The sequence below is a fragment of the Prionailurus bengalensis genome, chromosome D4 (assembly GCF_016509475.1).
Source record: "Prionailurus bengalensis isolate Pbe53 chromosome D4, Fcat_Pben_1.1_paternal_pri, whole genome shotgun sequence".
Taxonomy (NCBI): domain Eukaryota; kingdom Metazoa; phylum Chordata; class Mammalia; order Carnivora; family Felidae; genus Prionailurus; species Prionailurus bengalensis.
Genome location: NC_057359.1, coordinates 25,730,403 through 25,754,321, shown reverse-complemented (window position 1 = coordinate 25,754,321; position 23,919 = coordinate 25,730,403). Strand labels below are relative to the sequence as shown.

General features: G+C 43.9%; 1 protein-coding gene across 6 annotated transcripts in view; it reads right to left on the bottom strand.

Annotated features, from left to right (window-relative positions):
• The window catches only part of NTRK2 (neurotrophic receptor tyrosine kinase 2), a 338,528-nt gene extending 334,303 nt beyond the window's left edge, over window positions 1-4,225 (bottom strand). For 5 of the 6 annotated variants that reach the window (XM_043565698.1, XM_043565699.1, XM_043565700.1 and 2 more), the window contains exons 1-4: window positions 3,906-4,225; window positions 3,259-3,379; window positions 2,780-3,000; window positions 1,737-2,310 (exon numbers count right to left, since the gene is read on the bottom strand). In XM_043565698.1, coding sequence (XP_043421633.1) covers window positions 1,737-1,948 — 212 coding nt within the window. In that variant the 5' untranslated portion in view covers window positions 1,949-2,310; window positions 2,780-3,000; window positions 3,259-3,379; window positions 3,906-4,225. The remainder of the gene's footprint in view (window positions 1-1,736; window positions 2,311-2,779; window positions 3,001-3,258; window positions 3,380-3,905) is intronic. The other variant, XM_043565703.1, reaches the window with a different exon arrangement.
• Window positions 4,226-23,919: the final 19,694 nt, after the last annotated feature.

Genomic DNA, 23,919 nt, shown 5'->3' with positions numbered 1-23,919 from the left:
TTTCCTTTTCTCCGATGATGGCTTTAAAAATATTAAAGTGGAAAAAAATGTTACAGTGAAAATGATGGGCCCTATCTCCTATCCTTCTTCATTATACATGCATGCATCCTCTAATACAGAATTGAAAAACAACAAAACAAGACGTCTGACTATCAAGGCACACTCCCCCTGGTCTCAAAATAGTCCGAAGGGCTCTGAATTCCATATGGCTTCCTCCATCTGACTGCTGACATCTCATCTCGTGAAAGAGACACAGATCCTGATAAAAGGCCACAGACACTTTGACCAGGCGAACCAGGGCCAGCACAGTTGGGGCCCTACACACCCTCTCCGGCACTGCCTGCTCCAATCCTTGCCAAAAAAAAAAAAAAAAAAAAAAAAAAATCCCAGCATCCTGGATGCAGCCTGACAGTTGGTCGCTCCCAGCACATCTCAGCTCTGCTAGGCCTGCACATTCCCCTCTGTGCTGTTGTCATTTCCTTCTGCCCTAGCCTTATAACGTGAGCATCACCAGCAGAACGAACAACAGAGGCCAGGAAGGTCTCTTACTTACATTAAAAAACAGGTTATCTCAGTCAACTACGTTGGCAGAAACCAGGCGTGCGTTTTCTGGGGAGGAAAAAAAGCATGCGCACTCGCCAACCGGAAGGCCACAGCCCAAGCCCTACTTTTTGGGCTGCCTATCTTAACATCAAACACACCATAAGGAAAACTGGGAGAAACTTTGCCTTACAACCCTCCGCATGAATGAACAAAATCCCATGCCAGTGAAATACAGGTAATGGCATCCCCCTTGTGGGGGAAGGTACACCTCTAGGAGAGGTGACAGGGAAATGCTGGAGAAAGCACTGGTGAATCCCCACTTGGTAATGTACTTGTCACAGGGAGGACCGAAATATACAATTCTGCTTCCCCATCAGCCCCGGGGCAAGCTCAAACACGTCCAGGGACATAGGGTCCGTCGCAAAGTACTACACCCTGCTTTATCATCCAACCTGGTCCCAGGATACTGTTCAATGGGCAATTAAGATTTATAATCCAAATGGTCTCAAAATTTTATCTCTGGGAAGTCAGGTCCAAATTAAATCAGACCAGGCTTTTAGGCTTCCCACGAGCACATTTTCCCTTTCAAGAGAGCACATTTCAACACTCAGAACTTCTTCTCTTACAGACCATTTTCAAGGCCAGCTCTGGATGCCATCTCCTAAGCCATATCTGATACACAAAATGAAAAAGGAACTTGGTGAACTCCAAACCTCAGAGAAAGATGTTGAGGGAGAGACTGAGCTCCTTCAACAGATTTCAAAAAGTTCATTATTTTTAACCCCCCCTTCCAGTAAATATTACTGTAACCTCTCTTAATACAACATACACATAGCACCTTATGAAACAAAAATATCCAAAACTAAGTTATTGCATACACAAAGCCTATAAAGCACACCCAGCAGGGCTTTGAAATACAGTGTATAAGGAATCCCTTCCCGCAAAGAATATACATATTTATGTTATTGGCACATACAGTATACTTAAAACTTATTTTCAACTGCCCACTTCTCCCCGCGTTAGCAGCCCCAAGCCCGAGATACAGGTAACCCACAGATGGCCCAACCCTGCATCTCCGATGTCTGACTTCTCCCCAGACTTGAGACAATATCCATGCCCCGACAGACACGTCTGGCCAGCCCCAGCCCGAGGTACCAGGAGAGAAGAAAGGAGAAAGAGCACCGGTAACTCACATTTCGGTGATGTTCTCAGGGTCTGCACTATTAGGCTCCAACCTCGGAAACGCCACGATGCCCGGAGAAGGGTCGCTGCACCAGATCCGAGAGGCGGTGCACTTGCAGGACGTGGGACAGGCGAGAGCGGCCCTCCAGAAGCCCACAACCAGCCAGCAGAAGCCCCAGAGCCGCGCCATGGCGGGTCCATGCCACCTCGTCCAGGACGACATCCCTAGCCTCCAGTGCCAGCCCGAGTCAGACTGAGTACGTGTCCCCGCGCTGCACCGGCCGGCTTCCCCTGCCCCTGCTGGGCGGCCTGTGCCGCGCTCGCCTCTCCCTCGCCCCGGTGTCTGTAGCGGGCGCGCAGAGCCTACAGTGGCCGGGGCTGAGCGTGTCCTGGCGGGCGGCACCGTTCACAGTGGCCGGGGCATCTCTGGCCGCCTCACAGGGGGCGCTACCGCCGCTCGGAGCTCCGCGGCGGCCGCCGCTGCATGGCCCGGCGCGCCGAGCACCGGCCGGCGGCGCTGCCGGCACTCCCCGGGACGCAGGCTTCTTGCTAGACGCGCACTGGAATCCGGGACGCACCTCGGGGCTGAGAACAAACAGACACGCGTTAAGACTGAGGGCAGGACCCCTTACGAAAGCGCGCTCGCGGCACCCCCACCCTGACCCCAGCCAGGGAATTGTGGATGGATGAATGCCCAGCTCCGGCCCCAGAAATCAACTTGCCCCTCGATGGCACTGACGCCGCCGGGGCCACCGATGTGCCTCCGCCTCTCTCCAAGCCCGAGGTCGAGGGAGGGGAGATAGGGCAAGGGTTCCCGAGACAGGATTCCATGGCCCAGGCCGGGCGAAGGACCCTTGAATGGGGGACGCGGAGATTGCCGGCGGCTATGGCTCCGCGACGGGGCCCCCAATGATGCTGCAGAATCCGCCACGGCCGCTGGGCGCAGGGGGCGCGGGCAGGTGGCGCGGCGCGTCCCACCTGGGGAGCCTCCGCGGCAGCCCCGGGGGGGACGGTGAGGGCCGAGACGCCGGAGGGCACCGTCCGCGCTGCTCACCCGGGCTCCGGCGCCTACCGCCCGCCGGCGGCGCCTGGGTGCAGGCTCCTCCTGCCGCCGGGCACTGAGCGCGGAGAGCGCGAGCGAAGGAGCGAACGAGGCTCCTGCTCCAACCCAATTCCGGGAGCCGCCGCCGCCGCCGCCGCCGCCGCCTCTGCTACTGCTGGCGAAGTGACGTGAGGGCTGACGCAGAGCAGGGGCAGAAACTCCAGAAAATTAGTCTGAAATCCAAAAACACACACGCTCATACACACACAAACCCATAACACCCTCCAGACAAAAGCAACAGGGAGGGGAGGGGAATCTGGGGGCGAGCGGGGAGGAGGGAAGCATCGGTGCCACTGGCCGGGAGCAGACAGCAGCAGCATGTGGGAGTTCATACACGCGCACACACGCACACATCCTGGCCGGGTAGACGCGCGCCTGTGTGTGTGTGTGTGTGTGTGTGTGCTGTATGTGTGTGCATTGAGATCAGGTACCTCCGAGATGGACCGTTCCACCGCTCGACGCCTCTCTTCCCTAATTCACACCGCGGTCTCTTCTACAATCGCAGTAGAGGCTGTCTCCTTTTTTGAAATGGAAACCGGGCTCGGTTCAGCTCTGAAAAATGCGCTGATTCTTATTATAGGAATCCACCCTCCCCTCTCCCTCCCCGCTGCGTTCTCCTTTCCCATCCTGCCTAAAAGGGAGGGCGAGCTAGCCTAAAAATAAATAAATATTGTAAACACCAAAACGTGTTCAGCATTGGTAACCAAGGATAACCGCCCCCATTCCGGGCCATCTATTTGGGAATCCGTGGTTTTGGAGGGTCTTCCTGTTGGTGCTTTTGCAGAGGGAGGGGAGTCTCCAAATGCAACTCTAGCTCTCTAAGTGGGTCTTTTTCCCGCTGTGTTCCGGCATCACACGCCCGGGAAACAGAGACATGTGAGGGGAAGGGAGCGCGCCTGACGCGTATTGGGTTCCCTAAATGCGCGGCAGCAACCCTGGCCTGTCCGATGTGTGGCGCCGCGTCATTTTCTCTCATCCTTCAGCCTGGCGGTATGCAGCCGTTCCCAGATCGTCGCTTCACTCCCCGCGATGCCCACCCCCCCGCGGGGCACCCCGAGCCCTCGCTCCCCTGCCGTACCTTGCGCGTTTTCGTGTGTGCGCGGGTGTGCGCGAACGCGTGCACTGCGCCCGGGCTGCCCAGAGCACGACAGGCATCCAGCTACCGGCAACCCCGGCGCGGGCAGAGCCTCGGGGTCTCACTAGGGACAAACGAGGCGATCCGGGAGGGTCGGGTGACAAACCGTAACTGCTCTGCGGGTGCAGTTAAATGATGGCTGCGGGGCATTCGCAAGCCTTGTCTGAGAATCCGTCTTCCCATTTGCGGCTCCGAGTCTATTTTTCCGCAGTCATTTAAAAGGGAACTGGGAAAATGCACCGCAGTGCCTGACACTTCCGAGGGCTCTGGTGCCCCCGCGCGGGGAGAGAGCGCCCCGCACGTTCGGGAGCACCAACCCACTCCCGCGGCCCCGGCGGGCACTGCGCTGGGGGCGCGCTCTGGCGCCAGATGCGCAACCAGCGGCGCCCCACGCGTGCGCGCCCCTGCCCGGCAGGCGCACTGCTCTCCCGGCCTCGCCGAGCTCCTGCCCGGGGAAAAAAAAGGCGGGTAGCTCTCAGCGCCAGAAAGGGCGTCCGGATGGGATCTTGTTCAAAAGATAAGAACGGTCACGGATCTGCTGGCAGAGGCTGGGGGTGGGAAGGATCCAGAAACCCGAACGTCAAGGTGAATGCTTACATCTTGGTGATGCCTTAAATATTACGAGGGAACGGAAAACATCTAGTGGTGCTTCTGTACAAACCCAGGGCGCTGAGTGTAATCGCGGGAATCCTCCTTCAGCTCCCGGAAAATCTCGCTGCAGGGCCAGAAGACAAGGCCGGCGGGTCTACCTCTCTCCACCATCAGTCAGCTGTGACATGCGTCCTGTGGCGAAGCGCCAGGCTGAAGTTCATTTCTCAGCTCGCCCACCGCCCCCCACCCCCCCAACCCCCGCCCCTTGCGGGGTAAGGACGTGTCAAGGAAGGAAAACCAAGGGCAATATTGTCTTGGCCCAGGACACACAGTAACACTCTCCAGCCTACCTTGCCAGTGCCTTTAACGGAGCTGGCCTTGCGGAACACCTGGGGGAGGCTGTATATCTAATTATCCGAGTCTCTCTGACACCCCCACCCTCATCCCATTTTTTCAGAAATGGCCCATTTGCGCCCTAGTGGCTGCAAAGTGTAATGCAGCAGCCAAAGGCCGGGCGGTTTCGGAGTGGTTTGCAGACCAGATTCTAATTACGTTGCAATATTTTTAGAATGTGTGTTGTAATATATATACTATTATATTTAGATCCCAAATATACCCCACTGACTATCTTCCACTTGAAATTAGAACTGGCTGCCCCACTTCTAACGACACTTCTGCTCTGTTTCTTCCATGTTACTTACCATTTTTTAACAGATCATTTACCTATGTGTTATATTTATTGTTTATTGTGATTCTCCCAGTGGGATGTAAACTACGTGAAGGCAGAGGTCTTTATTTTTTTCATTGATATATCTGAGGGACATAGTATTAAAATATATGTGTGTGTCTGTCAAAATGGCTAAAATTAACAGCTCAGGCAACAACAGATGTTGGCAAGAACCCTGGAAAGGGGAACACTTTTGCACTGCCTGTGGGAATGCAAACTGGTGCAGCCACTCTGGAAAACAGTATGGAGGTTCCTCAAAAAATTAAAAATAGAACTACCCTATGACCCAGCAATTGCACTACTAGGTATTTATCCAAAGGATACAAGTATGCTGATTTGTAGGGGCACATGGTCCCCAATGTTTACAGCAGCATTATTGCCAATAGCCAAAGTATAGAAAGAGCCCAAATGTCCATCAACCGATGAATGGATAAAGAAGATATGGTATATATATATATATATATATATATATATATATACCACATATATATACACGCACATATATATATATACCACACATATATATACACCACATATATATATATACCACATATATATATATATATATAATGGAGTATTACTTGGCGATCAAAAAGAATGAAATCTTGCCATTTGCAACAACGTGGATGGAACCAGAGTGAATTATGCTAAGCAAAATAAGTCAGAAAAAGACAAATATCATATGATTTCACTCGTGTGTGGAATCTAAGATACACAACAGGTGAACATAAGGGAAGAAAAGTAAAAATAATATACAAACAGAGAGGGAGACAAACCATAAGAGACTCTCAAATACAGAGAAACAACAGGGTTGCTGGTAGGGTGGTGGATGGGGGGGATGGGCTAAAGGGGTGAGGGGCATGAAGGAGGACATTTGTTGGGTGTTACATGTAAATGATGAATCACTAAATTCTATTCCTGAAATCATTATTACACTATATGTTAACTAACTTGGATTTCAGTTAAAAAAAAAAAAGTAAAAACTTAGAAAATAAATGGACAAAGTAAAATAAAATAAAATAAAATAAAATAAAATAAAATAAAATAAAATAAAATCGTGGTCTACAGACCAACTCCATCAACATGATTCAAGAGCTTGTTAGAAGTGGAGAATTTCAGGACCCACTCTAGAATCCGGGATTTAGAATATGTATTTTAACAGGATCAAGTTGATAAGTACCCATCCACTTGATCTCTATGATCTTTCCAATTTCTGAAATGTTATGAATTTTGAACATTTAACTGTAACATATTCTTTTTATAATTCTATAATCAAGTGAGTGAATACAGTTTTGGAAGCTGACTAAAAAAATAAAAAATAAAATAAAATATATGTGTGTGTTTAATGAATGAAATAAGCTAAAGTTGAGATTCGTCAAATGAGCCCTCTACACTCTCCCTTTCTTCACCTACAACCCTGCAAGTCAGTCTGAATGACTCCTCCTGGAGGGTCTCCCCGCCATTATCAGAATCTCTGAATTGTCTCTGTGTTATTCCCACTCTTAGCACTTCTGGAAGTCTGACTTTTGACCAACTCTTCTATTAGCCAGAAAAGTTCCAGCACTGGGCCAGGGAGGGACTCCCTCTCATCCATGCTGGTAACTCGACATTATCAGGCACAGTATCTGGAACACACTGGCCAATCAAAAACTATCTCTCAACTGATAGAATTATGGATTTATCTCAATTTTAAGACCTGCCAGAGCTTTCACAGACATTTCAGGGATTCTCAGACCATGGCTTTGTCAGAGCTGAATATTTTCACAGATGGACAACCACTTTGGAAACAAAGAAGTGTTTCTCAAAAAGTGAAGCATATATCTACCATGTGACCCAGCTATTTCACTTCTATGTATTTACAAGAGAGAAATCAAAGCCTCTGTCCGTATAAAGACTCCTATGTCAGTGCTCATAGCAGCTTTATTTGTACAGGTGAAACCCGGGAAACAATCCAAGTATTTATCAACAGGAGAATCAGTGAACAAATTGTGGCATACCTATGCCATGAAAGGCTACTCAGCAATGAAAAATATATATATATATATTGATACCTTCAGCCATATGGATGAATCTCAAAATAATTATGCTGAGTGGAAGAAGCCAGACAAAAAGGAATACATACTGTATGATCCGATTTTTATAAAAACTATAGAAAATGTAAACTACCGTGACAGAAAGGAAATTGGTAACTGCTGATAAGAGGGACAAAAAGAGCAGGGAGGGGACATGGGGAGCAGTGACTCCGGAACAAGGAAGGTTTGAGGATGATGGATGTATTTATTATCTTGATTATGGTGGTGGTTTCCATATTACCAAGTTGCATGTTTAAATATGTCTAACCTATTATATGTTATTCGATAATGCCATTTTAAAAAGCAAGAAAGAGGGGCGCCTAGGTGGCTCAGTCAGTTAAGCATCCGACTCTTGATTTCGGCTCAGGTCACAATCTCATAGTTTGTGAGTTCAAACCCCGCTTAGGGCTCTGCGCTGGCAGCATGGAGCCTGCTGGGGACTCTCTCTCTTCCTCTTTCTCTGCTCCTCCCCCACTTGCTCACTCTCTCTCGAAATAAATAAATTTTTAAAACTTTATAAAAAAGTAAGAAACAAACCCTGCCCTATATCTTCCTATCATCAGCTTCTTGTTCCCATTGGAATGCTGTTAGAACTTCCCATTTTAGGGATCTATTGTAATGTTTGGAGGGTTTTTTAAAATAAAATCAGAATCTGTAATGTTCTAATATTAGAAGGACCTGCTATGTAATACCTTTTACATTCTGGAAAAAGATTGGGGAAACCATTATTTGAAAGATGGGAGAGATAGTAGCCTGCATCTAAAAATAGCTTGAATGTTCATCAGTAGGAGAACAACTCAATAAATTATACTTCCATTATTAGGCATGATCTACCTAATTAAAAATGAATTAAACTCAGGGAGTCTGGGTGGCTCAGTCTATTAAACGACCGATTTCAGCTCAGGTCATGATCTCGCAGTTAGTGAGTTCCAGCCCCGCGTCGGGCTCTGTGCTGACAGCTCAGAGCCTGGATCCCTGCTTCAGATTCTGCGTCTCCCTCTCTCTCTGCCCATCCCACACTCATGCTTTGTCTCTCTGTCGAAAATAAGTAAACATTAAAAAAATATTTGTAAAAAAAAGCTAAACTCTATACCTTAACCTGGAGGCAAGTCCACAGTATATTAAGTGAATAATGCAAGTTGCAGGGCAATATGAAGTCTGAGCCTACAGAGAAAGCCAATGTTTGTGAATGTGTATGGAGGAGCAAAGTCGGAGAAGCATTTACACCAAGCACATCAGTAACCTAGAGGGACCGGAGAGGTTGTTTGGAGGAAAAGCACAGACCAGAAAACTTGTGAAATGGTTCTTTGGCACTAATAACCTCCTTATACACAACGTGACTTCTTTTATCACCTCTTCCTCTTTTTATTGAGGCTTTGCCCCTCCAATCCAGAGTTATCCTGCTTCCAAGTTCCCTCCCTTTGGTGGCAAACAATTGAATGTAAGTGTTTACGATCTAAATAATGTTCACCACTGGATGTTTTGCCTCCCCAAGGGTATCTGTATGTTAGAGGACACTGAGGAGAAGACATAATCCCAAAGGTACCATGCCATCCACAAATGGGGGAGTCTTTGGGGACTGAGGACCCTCAGCACAGGCCACAATGGAACCAGAGATGTCTACTCATGATCAGCCCCACACATGCTCCCTCTCACTTGCCTCTTCTGTTGTTCAGAAAGTTTCCAACTGTTTCCCATCCCAAATTCTCCATCTCGGAGTTAGGGTCTCACTTTTCCCCCTGCCTGCCCAAATAGTCTAACAATCACAACTGCCCTGTCGCTCTGAACCCTCATCCTGTCCTCCAATTTTAGGAAGGCACTTCCTGCCCTCCCTTTGTCCCAACCTTCCACTTTTAACTCTTAGTCATACCTTTAGCACACACTAAATCTGCACACACTTATGGGGCTTTTACGAACAGCTAAAAAGAAGAGAGCATATGGAGAAAATTCTACAGAGCCTCAGGAAATTGCAGTCACATACACCTGGATGACCCTGAAATCTAAGTTTTAATTATTGATCTAAGTCTCGTGGTAAACTCCTATTTCCCAGTATATGTCAAGAGTCTTCTATCAATAGTCATACAAGGGAGTTCACTTATTCCTCAATAAAAAGTCATGGTATGCCTTTCCTATGCCACTCAGCCGAGATTTACTGAGGTAGGCAAATGTTCCCATTTCCAACTCAGTTGACAATTACAATCCATGAACAGATCAGTGTTTATGGCCACATCACCCTTAGAGTTAAGCTACAAGCATTCAATCATATCAGACTTCTACAGTTTTTTAGCTAAATGTTCTTACAAATGGAGTAGCCACTCAGCATGTTTTTGACCAATATCTTTTGAGACCCATGCTGTCCAACATGGTAGCCAACAGCCTGCACAGCTCTTGAGTGTACTTGAAATATGGCCAGTCTAAAATGAAATGTGCTACAAGTAAAATCCACACTTTCTTAATAAGAAAAATGCAAAATAGCTCATTAATAATTTTGTACTTTTTTGTGTTGAAATGGTAATATTTTGGACTTATTACGATTTATTGTGTATTTGGATTTAATATATCAATAAAATTAATTTCATCTATTTCTTTTTACTCTTTATAATGTGGAGTACTTTTTACTTTTGTTTTTAAAAATTATCAACTCAAAAAAAAGGTATCAATTAAACATTTATCTTTCCTAAAAGCCCCATTGTTGTTATTTTTGACTCAGTGATCTAGATCATTGGGTCTCTTTGAGTCTTCTGTGTAATCTTTTAAAACCCTGAATCTGCGATCCAACATTTCAGCTGTTCCTCCTATATTTTTTTCACCTGCAGATCTAATATGTGTGCTTCATGCATTCCTTTAAGTCATTGATAAAAAAATATTTAACATGACATGTTGAGACATTCAACTGGAGACATTATCTAGGCTGACATTCATTCCTTAACTAATTAATTCATCTTTACATTGAGTGTGGCTGTTTAACCAGCCAAGAATCCATCAAAATGAATTCCATAAGGATGTCTTCCTTGACCTTTTGTCTGAGCCACCTGTGAATCATGAACCCAATTACATGAAGACCAAGCTGGTATTGCCCATTTGTGGTTTTTGTTTGGGGGCTTTTGGGAGAGGGGAAACTGTTTTAGTCTAGTTTGGTTTGATTTTTTACAATCACCCTGGAACTCATTTCTCATGCCAACTCCGTATCTATCTTCATTCTAACCTGATGTCAACCTAGCTCTCATATTATGGTTTTTTGACCTATAACTCCATTCCTTCCCTTGGTCCCTTTTGATCCTTATAGGCTGTTTTTCCAATATTTAAATCAACTTCTCCAAGTGAATTTGTCTTGACTGCCCTTTCAACGCTTGGTGCACTGGTTTGTCTTGGATAGGAATTCCTCTTGTACAGCTTAGGCTTATGAAGCCTAGCCACAATCCACTTGGCTAATTTTTCACTCACTCCCCTCTTCCCTGATGGGGAAAAATTGGGCAAGATGGTTCAGAAAGAGAAAGAGTAGGGGAGGCCAGCGAGAGGTGGTCTGAGAAACCAAATGAACAATAATTTAGGTGCATTTGGAATCCATTTTTGTTCCTTTTTGGGCAATCAAGACATTTTCTATTCTCTTCTTCTATATGCCATTATTACCAACAGTTGTTCTTCGGTCACATGAGCAAGCCCAGTTATGATTTTTATCATCTCTGCAGCCATTTAAATATGCTATGATATCTCTTACATGGTCTCATCGACTAAGAGTCCAAATTTTTGTTAACCACGTTACTTCTGCTATTTCCAATGTAAAGATCCTTTTTCTCACCACAGAAGGCAGAGATTAAGAGGTAAATAAAATTGTGTTGTCTCTATGATCTACTAATGTCTCTCCATCTGCCCCAGCTCTGGACTTCGTTCTTCATTCTTCTTACTCTGGGTCTGGTTCAAATAACCTTTTTGTGTGTGTTGCTCTCTGTATTATTATTTTTTTTACAACTTTAATGAATTCTGAACGTCAATACTTCTGCCATTGTTCATAGAATTGTGCTGCCCTATCGTACTCCAAACTTGGCCATATAGCCCACCTCCCATCTTGTTCCACACCAACATCCGAAGCCTAGTGACACAGAGTCTCCTTTATTCCTCTTGGGGATCATTCATGCCTTTGTGGCCAGAATTTTATGTTTTAGAACTTCCCTTCTCTCTCAAATAATATTCTCTTTTACAGTCGGCTAGTCAAGGGATTTCATCTATTTTTCCTCAAAAAAACAAAAACAAAAAAACCCAAGAAAACCACCAATCTGTTTCCTGAAGTGTAGGCTATGTTACAGACTTCTCAGCATCCCACATTTAGCCAATATGGCCTCCAGTGCTGCAGCCAAGTCAGTCGTGTGGGTTTCCATGGCCCTGTCATGAATGTCCTCCCTCCCCACCCACCAAGTCCTAGGAACCCACCGCTATAATATCCAAGCAGCATTTCCTTGGAACCAAGACAATGGTATCAACAGTGGCTGAAGTGAAAGTATCTCAAGAGAAAAAAAAAAGGGGATCAAGGGGGCAGAACTAGGTTAAACCAGAGATGCCTAATACCGCTTTCCAATTAGAGATACCCTTTCTGTTGCTCAAACTTTGTCCTGTGCTCTGTTTTTTTAATGTTTATTTGTTTTTTGAGAGAGAGAGAGAGAGACAGAGTGCTAGTGGGGGAGGGGCAGAGAGAGAGGGAGACATAGAATCTGAAGCAGGCTCCAGGCTCCCAGCTGTCAGCACAGAGCCCGACGTGGGGCTTGAACCCACGAACCGCGAGATCATGACCTGAGCCGAAGTCAGACACTTAACCGACTGAGCCACCCAGGTTCCTCCTGTGCTCTGTTTTAATAAGAAAAGTTGCCCATTCCTGTGACCATGTCTTCTCTTCCAAAGTTGTGATTTCAACTGAAAGATGGGCATCACCTATGTTGGGAGCCTACCTCCCTAAGTTCTTTCATTAACGTAACAGGTAAGGTGAAAAATTAAGCTGCTTCAATAAAGAGTCCCCCTCACCAAATACAGTAGCTCAAACAAGTAGGAAATCTATTCCTGTCTCATGTCACAGTTCAGAGCCAATGTGTGTTCTAGGAATACACGGCTCTGCTCTGTGGGGTTATCCACAGATCCGGACTCCTTCTGTCTTATCCTCTATCATTTCCCCAGGGTTTCCTCCCCTACATGGTCAAAGCTGAGTCACTAGCCCACAGGAAGGAATGAAGATAGGAAATCGAGAGCAACCAATTTCCTTCTAAGGAAACGATGTGGAAGCTGTATACATTACTTCCACGTACGTTTCTCTGATAAAAACTTAGTGGCCGTGCCTTTATTGCAAAGCGGGGTAGGAAATAGTTATTTAAGGGGATGTGACCAAATGTTCTGAGAAATTCAAAGTGGGGGGTTCTATTACTCAAGCAAAGAAAAGGAGAATGGACACTCGGGGCCAATTAACACATTTTCCATAGTTTCCTAAATAAAGCCTCAACAAAATATAGTCTGGAATTTTCCTAATCTTCATGTTGAAACAGAATTTAGTGGACAATTAGAACTCAAGGTAATACCCTGACACCTTCCCTTTCTGTCCCTAGAGAAAAGCACAGGGTCTTTCTGCCATATTGGCCACTCCAGCCAACTCTGAAGTCAGCCTTTTATACAAAACTTTATTAATAAACATAGGCATAATACTGTGCATGGCAAGCTTTACTGTTTTAATTTTCATCTCTAAGGATAGCTCTGAATTTTAATCATTATTCTAAAAAATATCTATAGGGAATATAACTTGTTTGTATTTTTTCTTTCCAGTACCTTTAACTAAAGAGGTTTTTTGGGTTTTTTTTGTTTTTGTTTTGTTTTGGTTTGGTTTCGGGTTTTTTTTTTTTTTTTGCCTTAATCAAAAAAGGAGGAAGAGGAGGAGGAAGGGGAAGGGGAAGGAAAGGAAAGGAAGGAAAGGGGAGGGGAGGGGAGGGGAGGGCAGGGGAGGGGAGGGGAGGAGAGGAGAGGAGAGGGAAGGGAAGGGAAGGGAAGGGAAGGGAAGGGAAGGAAAGGAAAGGAAAGGAAGGAAAAAATAGAATAAGCAGACATAGCAAATACTCTATCATGTCACAGGGACCATCCTACAATATAAGCTTTGTTATAGAAATCATTGGGCTTGAGTTTCCATCACAACTATGCCACTTTGTAGCTTGTGTGGTACTTTTAGGTAGTAACTTACTTTCCTAAGCCTCAATTTGCCGATCTGTAAAATAGGAATGGCAATTTGAAAACATGGTCGCAGATCTTTTGACATTACTCCCATTGAAAAGTGGACTCTGTGTCCCCTTCCCTTGAATCTAGGCAAGCTTGTGACTTCCTTGACCAATATAAAGTAGCAAAGGTGACTTGAGTCTAGGTCATTAAAAAAAACAAAAAGATGCAACTTTTGTTTCATACCCTATAAGACGTGTTCTTGAACCCCCTGAACCACCACACAAGAAACCCAACTACCCTGAGACTGCCATGCTGGAAAGATCTCAGGCAATGGTCCCAGCTAAGCCCAGCTTTCCCTCCTAGACACCACTCATGGGAGGAAGCCTCTTGAGTCCTCCAGCCAATTTATCCACCAGCTGAATCCCACTGAGTGACTTATGTTGATGCTATCTGGAACCAAAGAATTAACCAGCCCTGCCTGAATTCCTGACCCACAGAATTGTGAGGTAGAGTAAGACGGCTGTTGTTTTAAGCCACGAAGGTTTAGGTTATTATTCCTACACAGCAATAAATAACCAAAACCATGAGGAATTGGATACCCTCCATGGTGTCCTTTGACGGTGATATTCTAGGACTTTATAAGAGAGAAATGAGTTCTAGGTTGCCTCATTTGCACTGGCCACAAAACCCTCTCCACATCTCTTACATTTCTCTGGGAAGATCCTTACCTGTATTTACATAATTAATTAATTAACTCTCCATCACTAAAGTAATTGCTCTCCAGAAAAAGGATAATGTTTATAATGGTATAAACGATACGCTGTTATTGCTTGTGAAGGCAATATTTTATACAGCCTTAGAGCCTTTGAACACACTCTGTGACTGCCTTACAACCAGCAGCAGCCACAAGCCAGTGGAGAGCTACCAACCTAAGTGCTCATACCCTGACTTCTAGAGAGGTAGTTGGGGGTGGTAGCCATCAGACCTCCAATTCTCTTCAAGTCAACCGACAGATGTTGCTAAACACTGGAAATATAGAGAGGAATAAGACAGGTTCCCTATCTCCTAAGAGCTTGGAGTCCTGTGGAAAGACACATGCAAAGTGGATCATGTCCATTTATGTGGCGTAAGACTGGAGGCAGGTACTGGGAATCATAGAAGACAAAGTGAGATGCAGGTAAGGTTTCAGGGAGGCAGTGACCTTTGAGATGAGTCTTAAAGAATGCACTTGAATTATCCAGAGTAGAGAACTGGGGGGGGGGGGGTGGCATGATAAGGGCAAAGAGGCCAGAGAGCACAGGGCATGTGGGTGGAAATACACGGTGCTTGTGTGGTGGCCACACCCACATCTTGCCTCTACTCTCCCAAGAAAATTAGCGCCAACTGTGCACCCTGGCCTCTTGGCCCCTGACTAGACTCTAAGAGGACACAGTGACTGCTTTCTCACTACTTCCTTCTGCTCTGATCAGAATCTGCCCTGTGGCCGGTCCACCCCCAGCAACGCAGCAGCCTGGCTAAAGGGTATTTGGTGATTCCTGCCAAGACTTGGCAGTTGACAGGCCCTGAAGCATTTCCAAGTATTTTCATGTGTGTGCGTCTCCTTCTGGGCTTTCTCCTTCTCTCGACTGGAGGATGGACCCTAGCCCTCGGCTTTGTATGACCTTAGAACTATTCTATCCCAAGTTCTACAGAAAAAAAAATTATTCTGTAGAACAAAATACAGAATTCTTCTTGAGATTCTGTGGTCTTTCACTTACGTGGTTTCGCTTTCTTAAAGGACCCTCCAGGGTCGGTTGACTGACCTTATGCCTTATTATATAAATACCTCTTTTCTGTCCAGATGCCTTAGAGATTCTGCAAGGCCCTTTGCAAACACAGAAACTGCAGCTTTTGCTTCCCCCCTATTGCCCTTTAAAAGTTTTAATAAACCTTCTCTACCACTGGAGGCCATCTTCTGTGTGCATGATAAAATTTCTTGTGGATTAAGAGAGAAGGTCCTGGAGTTGGGAGAAGCCCTCCTGCCTTCCCATTTCCTCTTACCCTCACAAGTGAGCCAAGTAGGAGAGAAGAATCTGTCTCCAAAGGATAATTCAACTTCTGAGGGTAGATAATGCTTATTCTAGGTTTTCTGTACTCCTGGATATCTCTAATGCTCTTCAAAGAGTGTTATCACATACTCAAAACACAAATCAAAACATCAATTCTTTTTAATGTTCACTTGAAAAAAAATTGCCACTTGGCACTTTTAGATTGAGGGTGGACACCGTGAGAGTCATCCCCAGTGGTTCTACAACCCCTAAGACATGATTGGCCACTGTCTTTGGTACTATTTCTCAAGAGTCCTTTGAACTCTTTGTTCTCTGAATAACCGAATAAATAATATTCACAGAGGGATCACAAGATTGTCCATGGAGCAAAAATCATAGTGTGGTTTCAGGTTCTCCCCTCACCTTTCTGTGCCTGCAGCTCTGCATTTAACAAATGGGGATAATGTTATCACATGACCTCTATCTCACGAAGCTCTTGGATGAGAAATTAGATACTGTTTTTGACTGTGAAACTTTACGTCTGCAACTTCCTCTGTGTGAAGAATGTCATCTTCAGAAGCAGCGTTGCTTTTATTAATTTCATTTTGTAAGTGAAGAAAACCATATACTAGAGGATCAACAAGGATCTACAGTGTCGAGGTAACCCACACTCTCCAGGATGGACTAAAAAACAATCAGTTGAGAAGCCCCCTCTCTGCCTATTGAAAGGACTGCCTTGCAGCTGGCCATCATAAGAAATGTCAAGGCACTGAATGACCTCACCTCATCTCGGAAGCACAGCCTGCCAGCTTCCTTTGCTTTGGAGATTGTGACACAGTTATGGGGCTGGCTGTGAGGACCGGGTTACCTCTGTACTGCCAAGGCTATGTTGGGTGTCTCATTAGAGGATTCCAGAGAGCTTCTTGTTAAGTTAGACTTTCCTCTTCATTCATCTTTTCATTCTGGAATATGATATATTTTGGCAGAAAAAAGGGTGTTCCGGAGTAGGTAGTTTTCTCCCTCATTCTGGATTTCAGGGGCTACTGGAGACAGAGAGACAGAGAGACAGGGAGAGAAAGAGGAGAAACAGAGTTTTTAAATTTCCTGTTAAATATAGGCTGTGAGTGAAACCCTATCTCAACACTTGTTAGCATTTAGCATAGGTCTTTGTATAAAGAAGGAAATGCCCCATTCTCCTATTTTCATAAGAACACTGAAAAGAGGTCATTATAGTCTAGCCCAAGACCCCTTCCATCCAAGAACCAAGGCCCTTTCCTGCCTTCTTCCAGCACATATGGTTTCTGCTTCCTTCTATATCCCCTGTACTTTCTTAAGGTCTTTTCTCTAGAACAGAGCCAAAACACACACGTGGAACCTAAGCCCACACATATTTAGCAGACTCAAGACTCTAATGGGAGCCAGTTTCTAAAACAAAGCAAAACAGCACACACACACACACAAAAAAAAACCTTTCACTTATTTTTAATCTTTTTCCTTCCCTCATCATCCTTCTTGATTACTATTTATTTTTCAGTATTTCTCAGCAACACAAGACTTTTGTTTCTGCTCTGTTTCCTATCACCTTTTCCAGACAGCCTTGGGGAGTGAAGCAGACGTAAGACTGCCATCTTGTGCTCAAGTCTGTTATCATCGTTTCTTTTGAAATCAAATGTGATTTGTGGGATTTGAGAGAAGGCTTTGGAGTCCAGGTCTGATGTTCCTTGACCTGGGTTTTCCCAGAAGCTTTTGAAATTTCCCCTCCTTTGGCACTGCTCTTTCTTGGCCTTCCCTCACCAGGATGCCATGAGTCATCTATTAGTTGAAAGCTTTTTTCCCCCCCAAATGACTCCTAGCGTGACTTAGGATAATTATAGTTCAGATGCAACTACCTATGATTTTATGACTGGACTCAGTGGGCCAACTCGGGAGAGTGGGCACTTAATAGCTAAGTCACAACAGGTGGTTTAAAAACAAAGACCTAGTGAGTATTCCCGAGTATTCCCCACACCCTACCACCATCTCTACATTGGAAACTGCAAACAGTGTACGGCATGCCAAGACCTTGGCTGGATGTCCTTGAGGTCAAGGTCCCATAGGACCTAGGAGTACCCAGATGGGCCACTTTTGGGTAACATGTTAATGCTTACCAAAGTTGAAAGTGGGCTTACATCAATAACCTGGGAGAGACAAAGCAAAGGAGAGAGGTAGGGGAAATGGAAGGAAAGTAAAGAAAGAACCACAGACGAGGAAGAGAAATCTAAGGAGGTCACCAATGTAAAGATCTAAAGTGAATAAAGAGAGCTCCATACGGGAACAAGCATGAGGCAACTGCAACAATAATGCCAGGAAAACTATAATGAGGGCAAGGGACACCGACAAGAACCCACAGTGTCAGGGAATTGACAGGGATTTGTGGAGACTCTAGTGAACAAGAGAGATCATGTCTCATCCAAAGGGACATCTCAACTCAAGGATGCACTTGTCAAGGAGGAATGTGGCTCTACCGTTACTGAAGCTTCTGGTTTTTAAAGAGAATTCATAAAATATACCTTTGCATATGAAATTTTCAAATGTTTAAAGTTGGCTCAAAATGTTTTCAAAGACACTGTGTGGGACAAATACATAGTGTTGGATTTCATCTGTGGCTGCTGGTTTAAAACCCTCCCCTATGCCTGACACAAAATTTTACTTATATATGGGGCATAAATAGGTATGATAGCCATACCTTCCCCTGTGTCCCCCTCTTATTCAAGAAAGTTTATGAAAACACAAGTAATGTTGTGGATGGTATGATGGTCCTCATTTCTTTTCAAAAAGCATTCACACAAGTGGACGTCCATAAGCAAAAACCTTGACCTAAACTTCATATCTTGTAAAGAATTTATTCAAAATAGATCAAGAACTTAAATGTAAAACAGAAAATTGCAAAATCTTCACAGGAAAAAAAAAAGCATAGGAGAATATCTTTGGGACATGCGGCTAGATGAAGAGTTCTTAGCAAGATTTGGTGTGAAAAGTATAATCTATTAGAAAAAAATTGATAAAATGGACCTGATTAAAATTAAAAATGTTTGTTCTATGAAAGATCCTGTCAAGAGAATGAAAAGACAAACTAAAAAGTGGAAGAGTATATTTACAGACCACATAGCCAACCAAGTGATTATATCTAGACTTCACAAAGTACTCTCAAAACTCAACATGAAAAAAAAAAATACAATTCAATCAGAAAATGGGCCAAGACATAAAGAGATATTTCACCAGAGAAAATATGAACACATGAAAAAGTTTTCAAAATCATTAACTATTAGAAAAATGCAAATTAAAACCACAATGGAGATATCACTACACACCTACCTGAATGGCTAAAATGCAAAATAGTAATAACATCAAATCCTGGCACGCATGCAGAGAAACTGGGTCACGCATACATTGCTGGTGGGAATGTAAAATGGCACAGACACTCTGGAATATAGTTTGGTAGTTTCCTCTGAAACTAAAAATGCACATAGCATAAGACCCAGCAATTGCATTTTGGAGCATCTATCCCAGAGAAGTTAAAACCTATGCTCACACAAAAACTTACACATGAACGTTCATGGAAGCTTTATTCCTAATAGCCAAACATTGGAAACAGCCCTAATTTCTCTAATGGATGAATGGTTAAACTAACTGTGGTATACCCATGCCATGGAATACTACTCAACAATAAAAAAGAATGAACTACTGGTATACACTACTTGGATGGATCTCAAAATAATTATGTCATAGAGCATATGCTTATAGTATATAATACTTATGATGTAAATTGTACGATTCCATTTATATAATATTCTCAAAATGACAAAATTATAGAAATGGAGAACAGATTAATGGTTGCCAGGGTTAAGGCTTGGCAGAGAGGATGAATGTGGATATAGCTATAAAGGGTAAGCATGAAGGAGTTCTGTGGAGGTGGTACAGTTCTGCATCTTGATTGTGAAGAGCAGTTACACAAAACTATATGTCTGATATAACTGCACGCAACTGCACACACACACACACACACACACACACATGAGTGCAGGTATAACTGGTGAAATCTGAGTCAACTCTCAATTGTACAATGTCAATGTCCTAGTTTTGATATAGTTCTATAATTATACACAATATCAACACTGGGGAAGGCAAGGCAGGTAAAGGGGTTCACGGAAGCTCGCTGCACATTTCCTTGCAATTTCCTGAGTCTGTAATCATTTCAAATTAAAAAAATTTTTTAATTCATATATTTCAGCACATTATCCATAATTAAGAATAAGCCATTTATGCTATACCTTGCAACAGGGTATATGCAACAAGTATGACATTGTGTGTCATTGCACCTGAATTGAAAGCCCACGCCTTTCTCCTTCTCTCCAAAATGGATTGCACTTAACCTCACATGATGCCTTTCACAATAACTGACTAATCCTATGGCCTCAGAAGTAACTAAATAAAATATCTCAGGAACAAAAGGGCCTTTGTCATTCCATCAGTTCAGGACTTTTCCTCATGTTAAGTGAACTGTGAGTCACCTGCCGTAAAGAGGAGTTGATGGATAAGGATTGCTCACAAAGACAGTGGAGTGAGCCCCTGAATGTATCAGCCAGGACAGGCTACCTGCTCTAAGAAACAACTTTAAGTTCCAAGTGGCCTAATACAATGAAAGTTTATTTCTCACTATACAAGGGACAAAGCGGATATTAGTGATTGGATGAGTCTTTTCCCATGATGACTCAGGTACCCAAGCTCCTTTCATGCTATGACTACCCCGTCATCAACAGAAGTCTGGGATCACCCAAATGCCAAGAGTGGGGAAGAGAGGGAATACATTAAATGGAACAAGATGCTTTTTGGGTCCGCTCTGGAGGAGCACGTATCACTTACTCCAGCACTACTCACACAGCTCCTCCTAAAAGCAGGCGGGCTAGGCAATACAGTTTAGCTGAGGGCCCAGGAAAAGGAAATGGTTTGGTGAGTATATATAGCCAGTCCCTGCCACATTAACCATTCTAGAGGATCCCTCCTGAGAGTGGAAGTCGGCTGTTAAAGCACTGAAGAGATGGTTAGGCAACATGCAATTGAAGTTACTGAAGTGTGAGGCACAGAAGGTTCTATGTGGAAGCCCTATTTTCAGGATCCAACAGAAATAATAATTTGTTGGCATTCAGAAAGATCCTGAAATTTCTAGATGATTGAAAATTGCTCTTACAGCTGCTGTGGTGTGATCCCATATGTTTTGGCAGTTATTTTTCTTGTTACTTGCACTGATACTGTCCTGATGATTATTCACTGCATGTAATAGTTATACACTATAAATTATTCAGACTTCAATTCTCCTCTCTCATTTCTTAAAGGTGAAATAACTCGCCAAATGGAGCCACAAAAAGAGGAAACTTCTCCCACCAAATTCTCCCCTCGTCAGAAGCTAGACCTACGTTAGAACATAGGATGTTCATAGCTTTCAAAAAATGCAATTTTCTAGTCATCTTTTCAACAGCATTGGACGTGGCCAGGCCTTGCAAACAAGAAATCTGGTTGCATCATGGGGAGAATAGACCCAGTAACACATCTGTTCCTTGGTCACACTCCCAACTGAGCTAAATTTAGCTTTTCAATGGCATAGGTGGGTTATAAATAGATTTAGTCATCATAAAAATGCTCTGAATGTGAAGCAAGCTCTCTAAACACTTCTAATATATCCTTTTCTAACCCAAGATGGGAAACATGGTTTATTTCCATCCCAAATCCCTGTAGATGCCCCACTGAAAGGCCCTTCTTTCCCTAACCTCCCCGCAAAATCCTTGCCTATAACACAGGGCCCCTCCTAAACAAGCCTTGCTCCCACTTGCTCCTGTATTGGGCTTTCTAGAGTGGTCTCTTCTGTTAGGTATGTCACCACGAACCTGTTGTCTTTGGTGTAAATCTGAGTCATTATTATACCTTCTTTCTCTCTCACTAGTGTATGACAACATCAACAAGCAACTTGGAAGTTGATGCGACCACTTCTCTTCAAACCAAGCAGCCGAAACTTCATTAGAGGTGCTTTATCAGAGCCAAAATAACTCCCACTTGCTATATTCCTTTTCTGGGTGAAAGAAAAAATAACAAAAACTAAGCTCCTCCTGGAGATTTATTCACAAAATCAGCTGCCAACTTGCGTTGTTGAGTCACTTAGCCCTATCTTCATTAACTATAGTTTTCAACAGGGAAAGCCAACATTCACATGCAAGGAATGTTCATGAACATTCCATTGGCTTTAAACCCTAAACCAGAAGGTTTTAGTAACAGTAAATGAAACAACCAAGGTTCCAGTTAACTGAAGTAGTTCCCCAGATGTTACTGTTAATGGAGAATTTTGTTGTATATTGGAGAAGTTGGTGATTCAGAGATTGGGAGCACATTGGAAGACATTTACTGAAATGCCATGGTCCTAGAAGTTCCAGTATAATGAGCAGTTAGGAGCTGAAGGATATATGCATGGAAGATGCTCAAAAGTAACACTGGGTGAAACTGATAAAATAATGGAAATAATTTAACTCGTGTTAGTGGAGCACCTACTCCGTGGCACACATTTAGTCTTCACCTGAAGCCTACCATATAGATAGATACATAGATAGATAGATAGATAGAGATATACATATACATATACATATACATGTATAGATATATATTTCTGTGTTTCTTTGACAGATAAAGAAATTGAGGCTTTGAAGTAACTTGACCAAAGTCCTACTTGCAATCCAAGAGGAATCAAACTTCAATCCTTAGATTCCTTTTCACTGCTCCAGTCCTCAACCCTATCTCTCATTCTTTTTCCAGCTTTTTTGAGGAAAATGAATTTTCCACACCATGGATCCTCCATTAATCTCAGACAAACCTCACCAAATTTACCTGTCATCTCTGAGATTTCTGCTAAGCCAAACTCTCTCCCCAGACTTCTTTCTTTGTTAACCCCACAACTACATGGTTTGACACCATTATGGAAACTGCTTCTGAAATTTCATTCCTTGAAAAAGTCGAGATCATTTGAGCACAGAGTGCCTTTCACTACTCTCCCAGAACATTCTCCCAGATCTTCATCTCAATGATAAAAACCAAGCTTTAGATATAAGTCTTTCTCTTAAAATACCACTTTGTGTAGATGAAATGAATAAATATCACACCCAGCAGGGTGGGCAGAGAAAATAAACTTAAAAAAAAAAAAAAAAGCATAAAAGCTTCCAAGTGCAGCATTGAAAAGCACCCACCTAGATGTAGCCACCTGGAAACAAGAGCAGGCAGACAGACAGAAGGTCAAAAATGACCTGGAATAAATAGGATGGTTTTTTGCCAGGGCATCATGGATAATGTGACACTCAGAGGTAGAAGTTAAAAGAGTGCCAGGGACTGCAAACGGCAGCCAAAGCCACAAATCAGGACACTGGAGAACCTGAGTGTGTTGAGAGTGGGGGTTCGAAGAGGGGGGTCACTAAATCCCCCCACTGGCTGCACCTGTGCAGAATGACCACAGTGCAAGCATGCATTCGCGGGTGGAGAATGGAAGAGTTAGTGGGCAGAGAGGCCCTTTGAGAACCAGACTGGGATAGGAAGTGAGTTCAACCAGGAGTAGTAATAAAAAGACTAATAATCTAACACCAACAGCAAAAGAAATAAGCTCTCATCCTTCAGAAATGGAGAAGCTGTTTTAAATATGTGGCATGGGGTGTAGGCCAGCCAGGCAACAGCGAGTATTTACACCCACAGGCAGTCAGGGTTCCATGCTTGTAGCACGGTCTCCAGAAATTTGGGAAGTGACTATACTCCCCGATTCTCCAATGTCCTCCTAAAGGAAGGAAATAAACATCGCTGGTTGTGGAAGAGAAGAAAAGGTTTTATAAGCAGTAGATGCTCAGGAAATTTGCTTATCATTTTAACTGTGTGTTCCATACTCTTTCCCGTTCACTAAATTTTTAACCGTGGTAAGAATGCTTTTGATAGGAGTAAGATGCCACCTTATGAAATTGGAGGAGCTTGTGAAAAATTATCTGATGCAGGTACCAAATCCTCACACACCTAATGTGACCAGGTATGGTCCTACCTATTCCAAAAACACAGGGAAAGAATGTCGTTTGTAATAATTTGGCAGAAGCAAATGGAGGTTAGCACTGTAGCTGAAAATTGCTTAGAAACTTAGTGCTCAAGAAAGCCATAAAAAATGAGATGTTCACGCAAGTCATGTTCTGTCAGTAGGAGACAATCTCCTTGTCCTCTGTGGGTGCGTTCACAACATTCACCCATGTCATCTCTAACATCTTATTGTGAGAGAGGCTGTCAGAATCCCTGTGGACTGGCCACAAGAT